The following is a 13,411-nucleotide window of genomic DNA, read 5'->3' on the forward strand; positions in this document are numbered from 1 at the left end:
CCCTTGGGGGGACACTTTGCCTGCGTTGCCCATCTCTTGTCTGGCAGAGCCCAAATCAGACACATGTGCCCACACCGGGCCTGAGATGTGCCCGTGGAAACAACAGGTAGCTCCTGGGACACCGGAGCCTCGGGTCAATATTTACCCAGTAATTCAAGCAGGCAATAAACAGCTTACAGGTAGCCTCTCACACACACCACACAGGCTTCCTCAGCAAGTCCGGGCTGGGGCCTCCTCTCTTCAGATTCAGGGAGCAGCGGCTCCCAACCTGGCTGCACAGTAACACCCCTCTCCCAAGGGAGCTTTGAAAATCCTGGGACCCAGGCCACCCAGGCCAATGCAATCAGAGTCTCAGAGGTGGGACTCAGGCACCAGTATTCTATAACACTCCCCGGTGTGCAGCCAAGGTTGAAAAACACTGCTATCTCCAAATGTCGTAAAGACTCTATTGTCCCTGTCCCTGCGGAGTGTGACATGCAGCACAGTACCCCTCCCCTCCATATCTCCTTCTCCAGCCATGCCCCCTAGAGACAGAACATGCTCGCACATAGATGCACACACACAGTCAGGCACACGCCTGCACACTCACGCAGACACCGGGACCATTTGTCATAGGCCATAGGAAAAAGGCCCAGAAAATGCCACGGTTAAGGTTCTCCAGGTGGGGACACATGAGTCACAAAGCCTGGTTTACCCCACGTGACCCAGCACTGACCATCTCAGCAGGGCCTGCCCAGCCCTCGCTGCCATCAGAACAGAAGGGTCAGGCCGGGCCCCGAGATTTTGGTTCCAGGTTCTAGGAGGGTGATTCTGATGGGCAGCCCACAGGAGCGTCACAGTCAGGGGAGGAGAGGCACCTGGCAGTGGCCAGCCCTCTTTTCTGTGTGAGGAAACTGAGGCCCAGAAAGGTACAGGGATGTGCACAAGGCCACCCAGAAAAGGGCTGCCCCTGAGCGCTAGCTGGCCGATTGACATCAACAACCATCATAATTGTCATCTTCACTGACAGCTTGCCCCGGGCTGGTCACTTTTCTCAGCTGTTTGTGTGTTCACATGCTCAGCCCTCACAACCTCAGAAGTGGGTGAGGCTTTTGCCCAATTCTAGAAAAGAGAAACTCAAACTTAGCACTTTTCTCTCTCTCTCTTTTTAATTGTGGTAAAATACAACATAAAACTTACCATCTTAACTAACCATTTTTCAATGTACAGTTTGGTGACAGTAAGTATATTGTTGTACAACCATCACTTCCATCCATTTCAGAACTTATTCGTCTCCCTAAACTGAAACTCTATACCCATTAAACACTGACCACCTCCCTCCATCCTCTCTCCTCCCAGCCCCCGACAACCACCATTTTACTTTCTGTCTCTATGAATTTGACACCTCTGGGTACCGCATAGAGGTGAAATCACACAGTATTTGTCCTTCAATGACCGGCTTACATCACTTAGCATAATGTCCTTAAGGTTCATCCATGATGTAGCAGGTGTCAGAATATCCTTCCTTTCTAAGGCTGAATAATATCCCACTGTACATATTATACATTTTGTTTATTCATTAATCCATTGATACTTGGGTTGTTTCCACCTTTCGGCTATTGTGAATAATCCTATATAATAAAAGCATAGTATGCAAATTGTCCCCTCAACCTGGAGTTCGACCAGGGGGCGGGGCCATCCAGGGAAATGGAGGGAGGCCCTGGCCAGCAGTGGCAGCAGCAGGGAAGCCCCAGCAGTGACAGGCGACCGGGGAAGGAAGGGAAGCCCCGGCAGCGGCAGGTGGCCGGGGAAAGGGATGGAGTACCCAGCCAGCAGCCACTAGGGACCCTACCAGTGCACGAATTTCGTGCACTGGGCCTCTAGTGTTGCTATAAACATAAGTATGCAAACATCTGTTTGAGTTTCTGCTTTCAGTTGTTTTGTGTATACACCCAGAAGTGGGATTGCTGGATCAAATGGTAATTTTCTGTTTAATTATTTGGAGGAAGCTCATACTGTTTTCTACAATGGCTGCACCATTCCCGCTAGTGGTGCCCACATCCTCACCAACATTGATTTTCTGTTTTTCTGATAGTAACCATCCTACCGAGTGTGAGATGGTATGTCATTATGGTTTCAATTTGCATTTCCCTGTTGATTAGTGATGTGGAGCATCTTTTCACATGCTTGTTGGCCACTTGTATGTCTTCTTGGGAAAAATGTGAAACTTAGGACTTTTAAGTAACTTGCCCAAGGCTATGGAGTTAATGGTGGCAGGGTGAAGTTCACACCCAAACATGTAACTTCCTGAACTTGCTCTTAACCACTAGCGCTGAGTAACAAGTGTAAAGCTCTTGAAACAGCACCTCAAATGGATTAACTGTTCAATAAGTGTTAGCTGTTACTGCCATTAATATTACTACTACTGTTTACTACTACTATTACTGCCATTAATATTGCTACTATTACTACCATTAATATCACTATTATTACCATTAATGTTACCATTACTATTATTGCCAGTAGTATTATTGCTGTTATTACTGCCATTCTACCATTATCATTACTATTACTACTACTGTTGCTACCAGTAATATTACTGCTGCAGCTGCTGCTACTGTCACAGGCTTCCCAAGATTGGATTCAGCCAGGTCTGCCTCACCACACAGCTGGGAGCCCATCACCATATCTGGGTTATTATTAGCATGGTTGGGGCCAAAGAAGAAAAGAGCAAGGACCACCAGGGCTTTGTGATTCGTTCTCTAGTTTAGCACTTCTCAGAAAGTACACTGTGGACCACCTGGATCAGAGCATTCTGGGAGGCTCACTTTAAATTCAGACTCTGGGTCTCCCTCTTAGACTTAGTGGACCAGAATCCCGGGGATGGGGGGCGGGGCAGTTAGGCATTTGCAGGACACAAGCCCCAAAGTGACTCTCCACTCAGTATGACTAAGCATCTCGGCCCGCTGGTGCTTGGACAGGAGCCTCGCTCACTGGTGAGCCCAGGTACATCTTTTTGGTTTGGTAATAATGATCCCTACACCAAAAAAAAAAAAAGGACAATGTATGATTTACTTTCTTTTTAGCTTTCATGAATATCTAAATTCCTCTGGTGCTCCTATATTCATTTTGTACTGAAGAATTAACATTTTTATAAGTGGCTATACTCTTTTTAACAGATTTATGGAAATATAACCCATATACAATATACATTAAACTTCACTTAAGTGTGCAATTTGATAGACTGACGTGTGTGTGTGTGTGTGTGTGTGTGTGACCACTAAGTCTCCTGTGTCCTTTTGCAGAGGTACCTGTATTCATATTGCATGCCTTCCCACCATTCCCTCTGCTCATGCAGACTGTCTCTATGAGTTTGTCTTCTCTAGGTACCTCATGTAAGTGGAATTGTAGTAGTTGTGCATGGCTTTTTTCACTGAGTATAATGTCTCCTAGGTTGAATTTAGGGATTTTTGAGACTCTTGCACAAAGTATTGTGTCCTAGTGACTCACCCATCTCTCCTTAGGGATCAAATGCCAACTACCCTGGGTTAGATATCCACCCGAAAACCCACCCTGCCTCTCCCCCTGGGGAACACACCTCCAATAAAGTCAGGCTAGGGAATAGTCTTCCTCTTCATTTCTACCCATTTCCAGACCTTACTAAAGTCCCTACATGTCCGGGTGACTTTTCACTTGTTTATTTTGGGAGATGTTGCCTGGTGAGAGCTGCACAGGCCCCTGGATCTTATCAGGATTAAACACACCCCAACCTCCCGGGGTGGTTCCCTCGGGGAAGGCATTGGATTTAGCAGCTGCTTCCCGAATCTGGGGCTCTTGGTAGCTTCTGCCATCAACCTGGGCACTGGCTAGGGCTGGCCTTATCCTATCTTCTGCTCATTTGCTCCCTCCACTCAACCTCTAACCCCTCTCTTTACTTCTGTGAAATAAAGATGCCCTCTGAGCCTCTCCCTGCCTTGCTTCCCTCCACCCACTCCACCAGCCTGCCTGTGCCCACCTGCATCAATGTGCTGTTTGTCCCCTCACTGCTGTGGCAGAAGACCTCCGTCAGTCATTCCTTGGGGGTCAAGGCCAACTGTCCCTCCCAACCACCTCCTGGCTGCCCCAGGCTGCCAAGGGCAGCTCCTCTCTGCCCTCCTGGGAACACGCAGCCACGGGATTGCATCATGCACACCTTTAGACTGCAAGTGCCACATGGGCAAGGACTCTGCTGTTTGTCTTGGCTACACCTTTTTCATTAATTCCCTGCTGTCCTCATTTACGGCCCCATAAAACTACAGGATTGGAAAGAAATAAATAAGCAATTGGCCGTTGGCGCTCCCTTTCCAGGGGAGAGGTTGGGAGGGGTCCTACTTTCCAAGTTCAGAAGTGAAAATATCACCTTTCACCTAAATAAGGAAAGGAACCCAAGAGGCCTTGCTGAGCTCAACAGCTCCCCTCTGAGCCCTGTCTTGTCTGATTCCTAAAGAACTTCCTCCCGCTGCAAATTCGTCAGGACTCCTCTACAGCACCCATCTCGTCCCATCTTCCATCCCACCCCCACTTTCTCACTCCTGGCTGCCTTGTCGCCTGCAACTGTCCAGAGCTGTCACTAGTCCCCACCGAACCCTTCACCAACACCCCCATTTTCCTTCCCGGAACCCCAGACTGGTGAAGTTCTCCCTTCACCAGAACCCTCTCCCTGCTTCCCCAAGAAATCTCCTCTATGGGGCTTTCAACTTATGTGTAAGTGAAGGAGAATAAAACTAAGGACTTCCTAATAAGCCTCCTCCCTACTTCCTCCCAAGCACCAGGTGGCACCATGGACCACCCACCCCTGCTGCTGCCAAAAAAGCAACTCTGCAAGACAACACTGGAAGCCTCCTTCCTCAAAAACCCTGAGTGATCCCATATCGTCTATAGAATCAGGCACTTGAAGCCCTGGGCACTCTGAGCCCAGCCTCCCCTTCCAGAATCGCCTCCCACAACCTCAATACAAGTACCTTACACGACAGCCTAATGCCCCTGTCCTTTGTAGAATGTGCATGGTCTCTATCCTTCTCTCATGGGAATGGGGGATTAAATAAGGGAGAATTTCATTTTTTTAAAGAAGGAAGAGCCATGATGCTGTATTTGATGGTGGTGGGAATGATCCAGGAGAGAATGAGTGGATGAGTCGAAGGAGAGAGGGGAGGATTGTTGGAGCCACATCCTGAGCATCAGGAAGGAATGGGGTCCTGTATACATGGAGAGGAGGGAATGGGCTTTTGTAAGATCAAGGACAGTACAGCTGTGCATGGTGGGAAGGGGGTAGACAAGCCCAGAGAGAGATAGGTGGGCAAACGCAGGGGTGGGAGCACATGGATGGCTTCTGTATTCTCAATGTAAGAAGAAGCTGTGAGAAAAGAGGAGTTGCTGGAGATCTGGGGGGAAAGAAGGAATGAAATATAGGATGATATCAACTATGAAAATATGTACCTACATTGCTTGTCTAACTCTCTATCTGCGTACCAACCTTCCTCTCCCTCTACCAAGCCTGGAGAGAAATACATCAGAATAAATGTGAGGCTATGTCTGAACAAAGGTTTTATGGGTGGTTACTATTTTTTTCTTTGTATGTTTATATTTTCCAAAATTTGTTCAAAGTGTGTGAATTAATTTCAAAGTTAAAATAGAATTTTGTATAACAAAAAATCAAATAGATAACACGCTGGTATCTGAAGTAGAGCAAGATGTGGCCACCTTAGAGTCAACCTTGAAGGGGAAAAGACAGATTCTAACCCAGATATAAACAGAAAGTTTTGCCTCTTCCATGGGGGAAGAGACTAAGTAGTTCTTTCACGTTCTCTCTCTCTCTCTCTCTCTCTCTCTCTCTCTCTCTCTCTCTCCATATATATATATATATGACCAGGGAGAGAACAAGGCTGTAATGGTGTGCGCTTCACACTGCCTGGGTCCCTTGTTCATGGAAGTCCAATGTCCCCCAATGTCCCCGGCTCTCCAAGACCAGCCCACATCTCACAGTCTGTCCAGGTGACACCATAAGGACCCTGAAGCTGTCCACAAGTGTGGTCTCTGCATGTGTGCCTCTTGGGAAAGCAAGAGGTCACACAATGTGGAAAATTGTGGCCCTGGGAAGAAAAATGACAGCGCATCATTGCAATAAAACTGGGCTGGCTAAGCAGAAAGGAAATAAACACCAAGAATGAATCTCACATCTTGCCCATGGCTGCTAAGAGAGAACAACCTGACTTCAAGGTTGTTGCCATCTGGTCCCTCCATGTACAGTGCAGGGCAGTAAATGTCACAAAGACACGTGACAGGAGGCCTCTCTTTCCAAGCTGGGCTAAGGTCCCAAGCCCTGGTTGCCTTCCGGACCAAAAAGAATGGGTTAAAACTAAGAAAGATAACACTGAAAGCACCAGCAACAAAATAAAAATAAAAAATAGATAAATTGGACTACAGCAAACTTAAAAACTTCTGTGCATCCCAAGACAGAGTCAGCAGAGTGAAAAGGCATCTCACAGAATGGGAGAAAATATTTACAAGTCCAATATCTGACAAGGGGTTCATATCCAGAATATATCAAGAATTCCTACCACTCAACAACAACAAAAAGTAACCCCATTAGGAAACAGGCAAAGGACTTGAACAGATCGTTTTCCAAAGAAGATATACAAAGGGCCAACAAGCTCATGAAAAGATGTTCAACATCACTAATCATTAGGAAAATACTAAACAAAACCAAAGAAGAGAGGTAATATAACCAATATAAGATTTTGTACCAACTATATATAAAAAAATATTTTTTAAACTAAGGAATGAGCCGAGCCAGTGTGTCTCAGTGGTTGGGTGTTGACCTATAAACCAGGAGGTCATGGTTTGATTCCCCATCAGGGTACATGCCCAGGTTGCAAGTTCAATTCCCAGTGTGTGGCCTGTAGGAGGCAGCTGACCAATGATTCTCTCTCATCATTGATGTTTGACTCTCTCCCTTTCCCTTCCTCTCTGAAATCAATAAAAATATTTTTTAAAAATAACAAAACTGCCCTAGCTAGTTTGGCTCAGGGGATAGAGCATCTGCCTGCGGACTGTAGGGTCTCGGATTCTATTCCGGTCAAGGGCATGCAGGAGGCAGCCGATCAATGACTTCTTCTCATCATTGATGTTTCTATCTCTCTCTCCCTCTCTGAAATCAATAAAAATATATTTTTTAAAAATAACAAAACTAAGGAACAAAAAGATATTTAGGCTACGTAGCTGAAGGGAAGACGTGGACAGGCCCGTGCAATACTGAAGCAGAGCACCCAGGAAGAGGAGGCCTCTGCTTCATTAGGGTGTAATCAGACACGCCTTCAAGCAGGGAAGCTGGAGATGACGTGCAAGTTCTCACAGGATGCTGAACTGGGTGACCTGGAGGCCACCCCCAGAAATGTCACTCTCACCAGCTCGTTACTTGGGCCTAAAACCAAGTGCACTAGGAGTGAGAGGAAAGGCAAATACGTGTTCGGTGCGTGGAAAAGGCTCAGGGCAAGTTAGTGTTCACGCAACTCCCCACTCACCCCGTGTGAGTTCCAGACCACGCACCTTGAGTACGGGACCCCCCGCACCTGTGGCCACGAGGCACCATGGAGCACACTCTCTATAGACCAGCTCTAAAGTCCTGAGATGGAGAGGGCCTGGTTCAAGGCCTCCCAGCAGGTTAGAGGCAGAGGTCTCTGACTCCACCACACTGCGTCCTCTCACCATCCCCAGCTGTCCCCCAGACACCAACAATCCTGGGAGGCCACCATCATTTCTGGGAAGCGGCACCAACATCTCAGCAACTTCCTCATGTCTAACAACCTCATGTCTCCCTCCTTCGACCCCCTTCACTTCTCTGTGGCAGTCCCCATCCTAATTTCTTTTTTCCCCCCAAAACTCAGACTTCCAGCTCTGCCCAAGACTCCCCATCTCGGGGGGAGGGGGGGCGGGGGCGGGGAAGAGGAACACCTGTAATAATCATCTGAACAATAAAGATTTATTAAAAAAAAAAAAGACTCCCCATCTCCCAGGATTGTTACATACAGGCTTTCTCTTTTCTGAACAAGTTCGCTGCCCATGTGCCCTAACAGCCTCCTCCTTCAAGTCTGCATTCTTTCCCACCATGGCCCTTGAAACTCACGTAGCAAGTGGACCAGTTCTTAAGTCTCCATCCAAATCCTAAAGACTTCTCCCACCAAGCGAGATGGTACCTGTTCTTTCCCCCTGGGGCAGTCTAAACACGCATCTTAAGAAATAGACATTTATTGCCAAGACAATTGGAGATAAGGAAAGATCATCTGTCTGCCCAAATGGCTTGGGCTGGGCCTGAGTTGTGGCGTTGTCAGAGTGATTTTAGCACAGACCCTGCTAGGCATTAGGCTCTTACAAACTCCAGATAAGGCTCTCGTTTTTATAGGGCTTGGGGAGTGGAAGGGAAGACGGGGAATTGCATGATAGTTGCCACTGTAGATAAGGAGAATATATATTTTGTTTAACCAAACTTGTCCTTCGTCTAGAAACTCCAGTGAAGTAGCATCCATCAAACCCTTTTCTGATTTACACGAATACCTGATCCCCCGATAAGGAAAAGTGTAAGTCAACACTGCTCTGTTGTAATTAGGTGTTACCTGCCCAGATACTGGACTTTTTATCTACAGATCCTTTTGCAGGCTCCCTCCAGTTTATCTGCCTCATAGGTGTGACCAAATTGTCGTGTGTGTGTGTGTGTGTGTGTGTGTGTGTGTGTGTGGTGTGTGTGTGTGTGTGTGTGTGTGTGTGTGTGTGTGTGTGTGTGTTGGCTGGTTTCAAGGGTCCATTCATGAATATGTCCCAAATGCCTCAGAGAAGTAGTGACTTGGAATCCAAAGAGTAAAAAAGGGAGGTGGCAGGAAAATGATGGATCTATTTAATAATCATACCAAAGCCGCCTCCAATTGTCTGCTCTTGGAGATCTGGTCTGCTATCCATCAGCCATAACACGGGGCAGCCAAAACCCAGGGCTGCCCTGATAAGAGGCCAGCGATGCAATAAATTATCCCACACCTCCAGCCTCAGTTTCTCCTTCTATGAAAGGAAAAGTTATATCCACCACCATGGAGCTATCATGAGGATAAATGAGCTGCATTACGCCAACTGATCTTAAAACAGGAAGGCTGGTGGATTAAATAAAGATTTACAAAAAATTATGTCCAAATGATCGTTATTTATGATGTGCTTCATGAAGCTAATAGATGATACGTGGAAGGGACTCCAGAGAGAACATACTTCCAGTGCCTCATATTCCAAATTTTAAAAAATAACAAGGAACCTCCCCCCTCTCCAACTCAGCTGTCAAGTCAGTACCCAGGGAATACAAGTTCAGGCTGCAAGTCACTGGTCACTCCACGTCCACCCTTCTAGCCCTGAAAAGTGATGCTTAGAATTTTCAGCAATGCAGAGAAGTAATGGTGATAAAGCGTTAAGGAACGTAGCAGTACTGGGAATACGGGAGGAACACTTTGTAAAGCCTCTTACTGTCTAACCACTATGCTATATGCCTGAAACCAATACAAAATAACATTGAATGTAAAATGAAAATTAGGCCTTGTCTAGTGTGGCTCAGTTGGTTGGAGCTTCATCCTGTGCACTGAAAGGTTGCAGGTTCGATCCCTGGTGGGGGCGCTTACTGAGTTTGGGAGGCAACTAATCGATGATGTTTCATGCATCAATGTTTCTCTCTCTCCCTCTCTCTCTTCCTTCCGCTCTCTCTAAAATCAGTAAAACACACACACACACACACACACACACACACACACACACACACAAAACACATATCCTTAGACAAGAATTAATAAAAAAATTAATTAATTAAATTAGATTTTAAAGTTAAATTATTTTAACTTCAAGAAAAACAAAAAAATGCCGGCCTGGCTGGTTTGGCTCAGTGGATAGAGCATTGGCCTGCGGACTGAGGGGTCCCAGGTTCGATTCTGGTCAAGGGCATGTACCTTGGTTGCAGGCACATCCCCAGTAGGAGGTGTGCAGGAGGCAGCTGATCGATGTTTCTCTCTCATCGATGTTTCTGACTCTCTATCCCTTTCCCTTCTTCTCTGTAAAAAAAAATCAATAAAATATATTTTTTTAAATGTTAGCAGAACACAAAGTAGTACACATCTTGTGACTGCAACTATGCTATATGTGTGCATGGGAAAAGCAATATTTCAAAATGAATGAAAACAGTTTTGTTTGGGAGTGGGTTTTAGTTTAAAATTGGGTCTCCAGTGTTACTGCTTTGTTACTGGTTTAATAAAAAATTGTTACGTTTTCTTTGCAAGGATCCACTCCCCCTGAAAGCAACACAGAAGTGCATAAAGTGCAAAAAATATAAGTGCCTCCCACACTCTCACTCCCCAATCTCCTAATCCCATTCTCTTATGATAACCTTTCTTAGACACAAACCTAAACCTGAATGTTTGTATCTATGTGTGTGTGTTTTTCATTGGAGAGGGGGTGGGGTGGTGACTCTAAGGTATCAGTATTCAACAACTAGGAACAAATCATTCTGTGACAAGCCATTGAAGGTGGGTGCACGCTCCATCAGGAGCCCCGAAAATGTGACTTGTGGAGTGGGGTGAGAACAGAGTTCATTCACCTTGCGAAGGGGAGACTTTACTCCCAGAAAAACACTGACTCAGCCTGGCTCCTCATGGCACAGCCTTTCTGCCCGAAGGTATCAAGTGTGTTGGCCTGTGGACTCGGCCATCACTGGTTTAGTCAGAGGCCAGCTTGATGGGGGGAGGCCCTGGGACATCGGTGAGTCAGTGTACATGAGTGACTTGAGAAACAAAATCATAAAACTAGAATTATGGGGATAGAAGGTGGAGCAGGCAGGCATGATGTCCAACATATTGTTGTTATATGAATGAAAACTATTCCTAGGAAAACCCACCATCCTTCATGACTCAATCCAAACACCATCTTTATAAAATATTCATTTATTCTCAACTCTGGGTTTTTATAAGGTACTGATCCAAACTTTGAACAGGGTACTTTCATGGTATGGTGCCCAAGTACCACCCCACGTATGAGCAGTTCCTATTTACACATCATTTCCATCAACACACACCACCATCCATCAGCCCAAACTCTTACACTTATAGCAGGTTCTTCATATTTAGATTTGCCAGATTTAGCAAATAAAACCATAGGCTATCCAGTTAAGTTTGCATTTCAGATAAACAATAAATCCTAAATGTTTCATTTAATACTTAGAATATACTTAGACTAAAATATGATTTGTTGTTTATCTGAAATTCAAATTCCATTGGGTTTCCTGAATTTTATCTGGCAACTCTATCCAAATGCTATATTACATCATCATTTTATCTGATAATTTTATTTGTTTATAAAAGCATAGCCTGAAGAATGGGTGCCACCAACCCAGAAATAGAAGCTTCCTTAGGAATATTTACTACAAATAACAAATGATCTCTTCTGAAACCTCCAAAATTTGTCATAATCTTAATACTACCCAGCTTCTCCGAAAGCATCCAAAAAATCCCCGTCAAAATGTACAAACTCAAAATAATTCCTTGCACAGTTAGTCAGGAAGATGCAGTGGTACCTCATTTAGTCCTTGAAATAAATGGCACGGATATCTTACCACGTATCTCTGTTTAAATATCTCAACCATGTGTTGTATAACTGTGGATAATACTAGGCATCATCATTGTAACTAATATATATGTATATAGTTTGTAGTTTATAAAAAACTTTCTAGTTGTGTTGTGCAATGGAATATAAGAATCTTATAAGGCAAGCATTTATTATCATCACCATTTTTAAGTGAGAAAACTTAGTTAGTTTATTTTTATTTTTATTCACAGGGATACTTTGCCTAACAGGAGGGGCTCAGAGGAACTGTGTATCTTATTCAGCAGTAGCACAGCGAGTAAGTAAGAAAACCAGGTCTTAACCAGGGTCTTTTGATTGTAAATGCTGTGCCTTTGCATCTCCACACATCCCTGATTTAAAATAAAAAGTAGGTTAGTAATCCACAATCTGTGCAGAAAAATCAGAAAGTATGGATTAGGAAAAAGAAAAATTTATAAATCACCAAATATGTCATCACTCAAAACAACCACTGTTAATATGTTAGAATTAACTGTATCAATTTCCAGACATTTTCCAACATGAATAGATAACATGGGTATCTACATACATATATGTGTGTGAGGTCAATTATACATATTGTATATATACTAGTAGCCCTGCGCACGAATCCATGTGTGAGTAGCTTGCTGCCACTTGCCTCAGCTAGCCACCAGCCCACCGCCCCTGGTAGCTCTCCACTGCTCATAGCTCGCTGCCCTGCCCTCCTGGAGCTCCCCCCCCCGCACCCCCCCCTCATAGCTTACTGCCCTGCCCCCTCCTATAGCTCTCCGCCCCCTGCTTGTAACTCGCCCCACCCTCCTGCTGATCCTTGATCCGGTCGTTACGCCTCAGGGCGTAATGGATAATTAGCATATTCCTCTTTTATTATATAGCATATTCCTCTTTTATTACACACACACACACACACACACACACACACACACATATATATATATATATATATACACACACATATATATATTTGATCTTCCTGCTTAGTCTATATTTACCACACCTTAGCTAAAGTGAGCTTTTCAAAATATCTGATCATGTGATTCTCTTGATTAAAACTCTTTCAAAGACTTTTTATTTTTCTAGAGATAAAATCCCAAATCCTTACCATGGGGGCCGAGGGGTAGCTTCGTACATTGAAGGACACAGCCTGCGGAATTCGTGCTTTTTAGCAAGATTGAAATCATGGCAGGTCCAGAAGCTGATGCCCAATTCCAGTTCACTGGTATCAAAAAATATTTCAACTCTTATACCATCACAGGTAGAAGGAATTGTGTAATAGCCACATATGGAAGCACTGCTTTGCTGGTTTTATACTTCAAGTTAAAGTCCAAAAATCTCCAGCTGTGAAAGCAACATGAAAAGATTATAAACTGTACCTCATCTGTTAATTTCCCATGCCTGGAGAAGCTAATGTCAACTCATCATGTGATACTCGATGTGTACAATAAATTATGAACCTGGGAGAAAAAAAAAATCCTCACCGTGGCTTACATACCCATGAACTGGCCCAGTACTCTCTCCTGGCTCATTGTGACCCAATTCCCTCCCACCTTACACTACTTTTTAGCCACATTGACCATCTTTCATCTTTGTTAATCCAATTAACAAACATAGTATCTCATTTATGTTTTAATTTGCACTTATATAAAATATTAGTGAAATTTAACTTTTTTACATGTTAATTGGCAATTTTTATTTCTTTTTGTGTGTGTATGAAATGTCAATTCATATCCTTCTATTGGAGTCTTGTCTTATTCTTATTTGT

At 44.5% G+C, this 13,411-nt stretch overlaps 1 protein-coding gene across 1 annotated transcript; it reads left to right on the plus strand.

The window, feature by feature from the left end:
• Positions 1 to 12,764: 12,764 nt before the first annotated feature.
• On the plus strand, positions 12,765 to 13,101 carry LOC307099772 (ATP synthase membrane subunit K, mitochondrial-like). The gene has a single exon (XM_079771693.1). The coding sequence runs from the start codon at positions 12,829 to 12,831 to the stop codon at positions 12,991 to 12,993; it is 165 nt and encodes a 54-aa protein (XP_079627819.1). The 5' UTR covers positions 12,765 to 12,828; the 3' UTR covers positions 12,994 to 13,101.
• The last annotated feature ends 310 nt before the right edge of the window (positions 13,102 to 13,411 follow it).

The sequence above is a fragment of the Cnephaeus nilssonii genome (assembly GCF_951640355.1).
Source record: "Cnephaeus nilssonii genome assembly, chromosome: 5".
In the NCBI taxonomy this organism is placed as follows: domain Eukaryota; kingdom Metazoa; phylum Chordata; class Mammalia; order Chiroptera; family Vespertilionidae; genus Cnephaeus; species Cnephaeus nilssonii.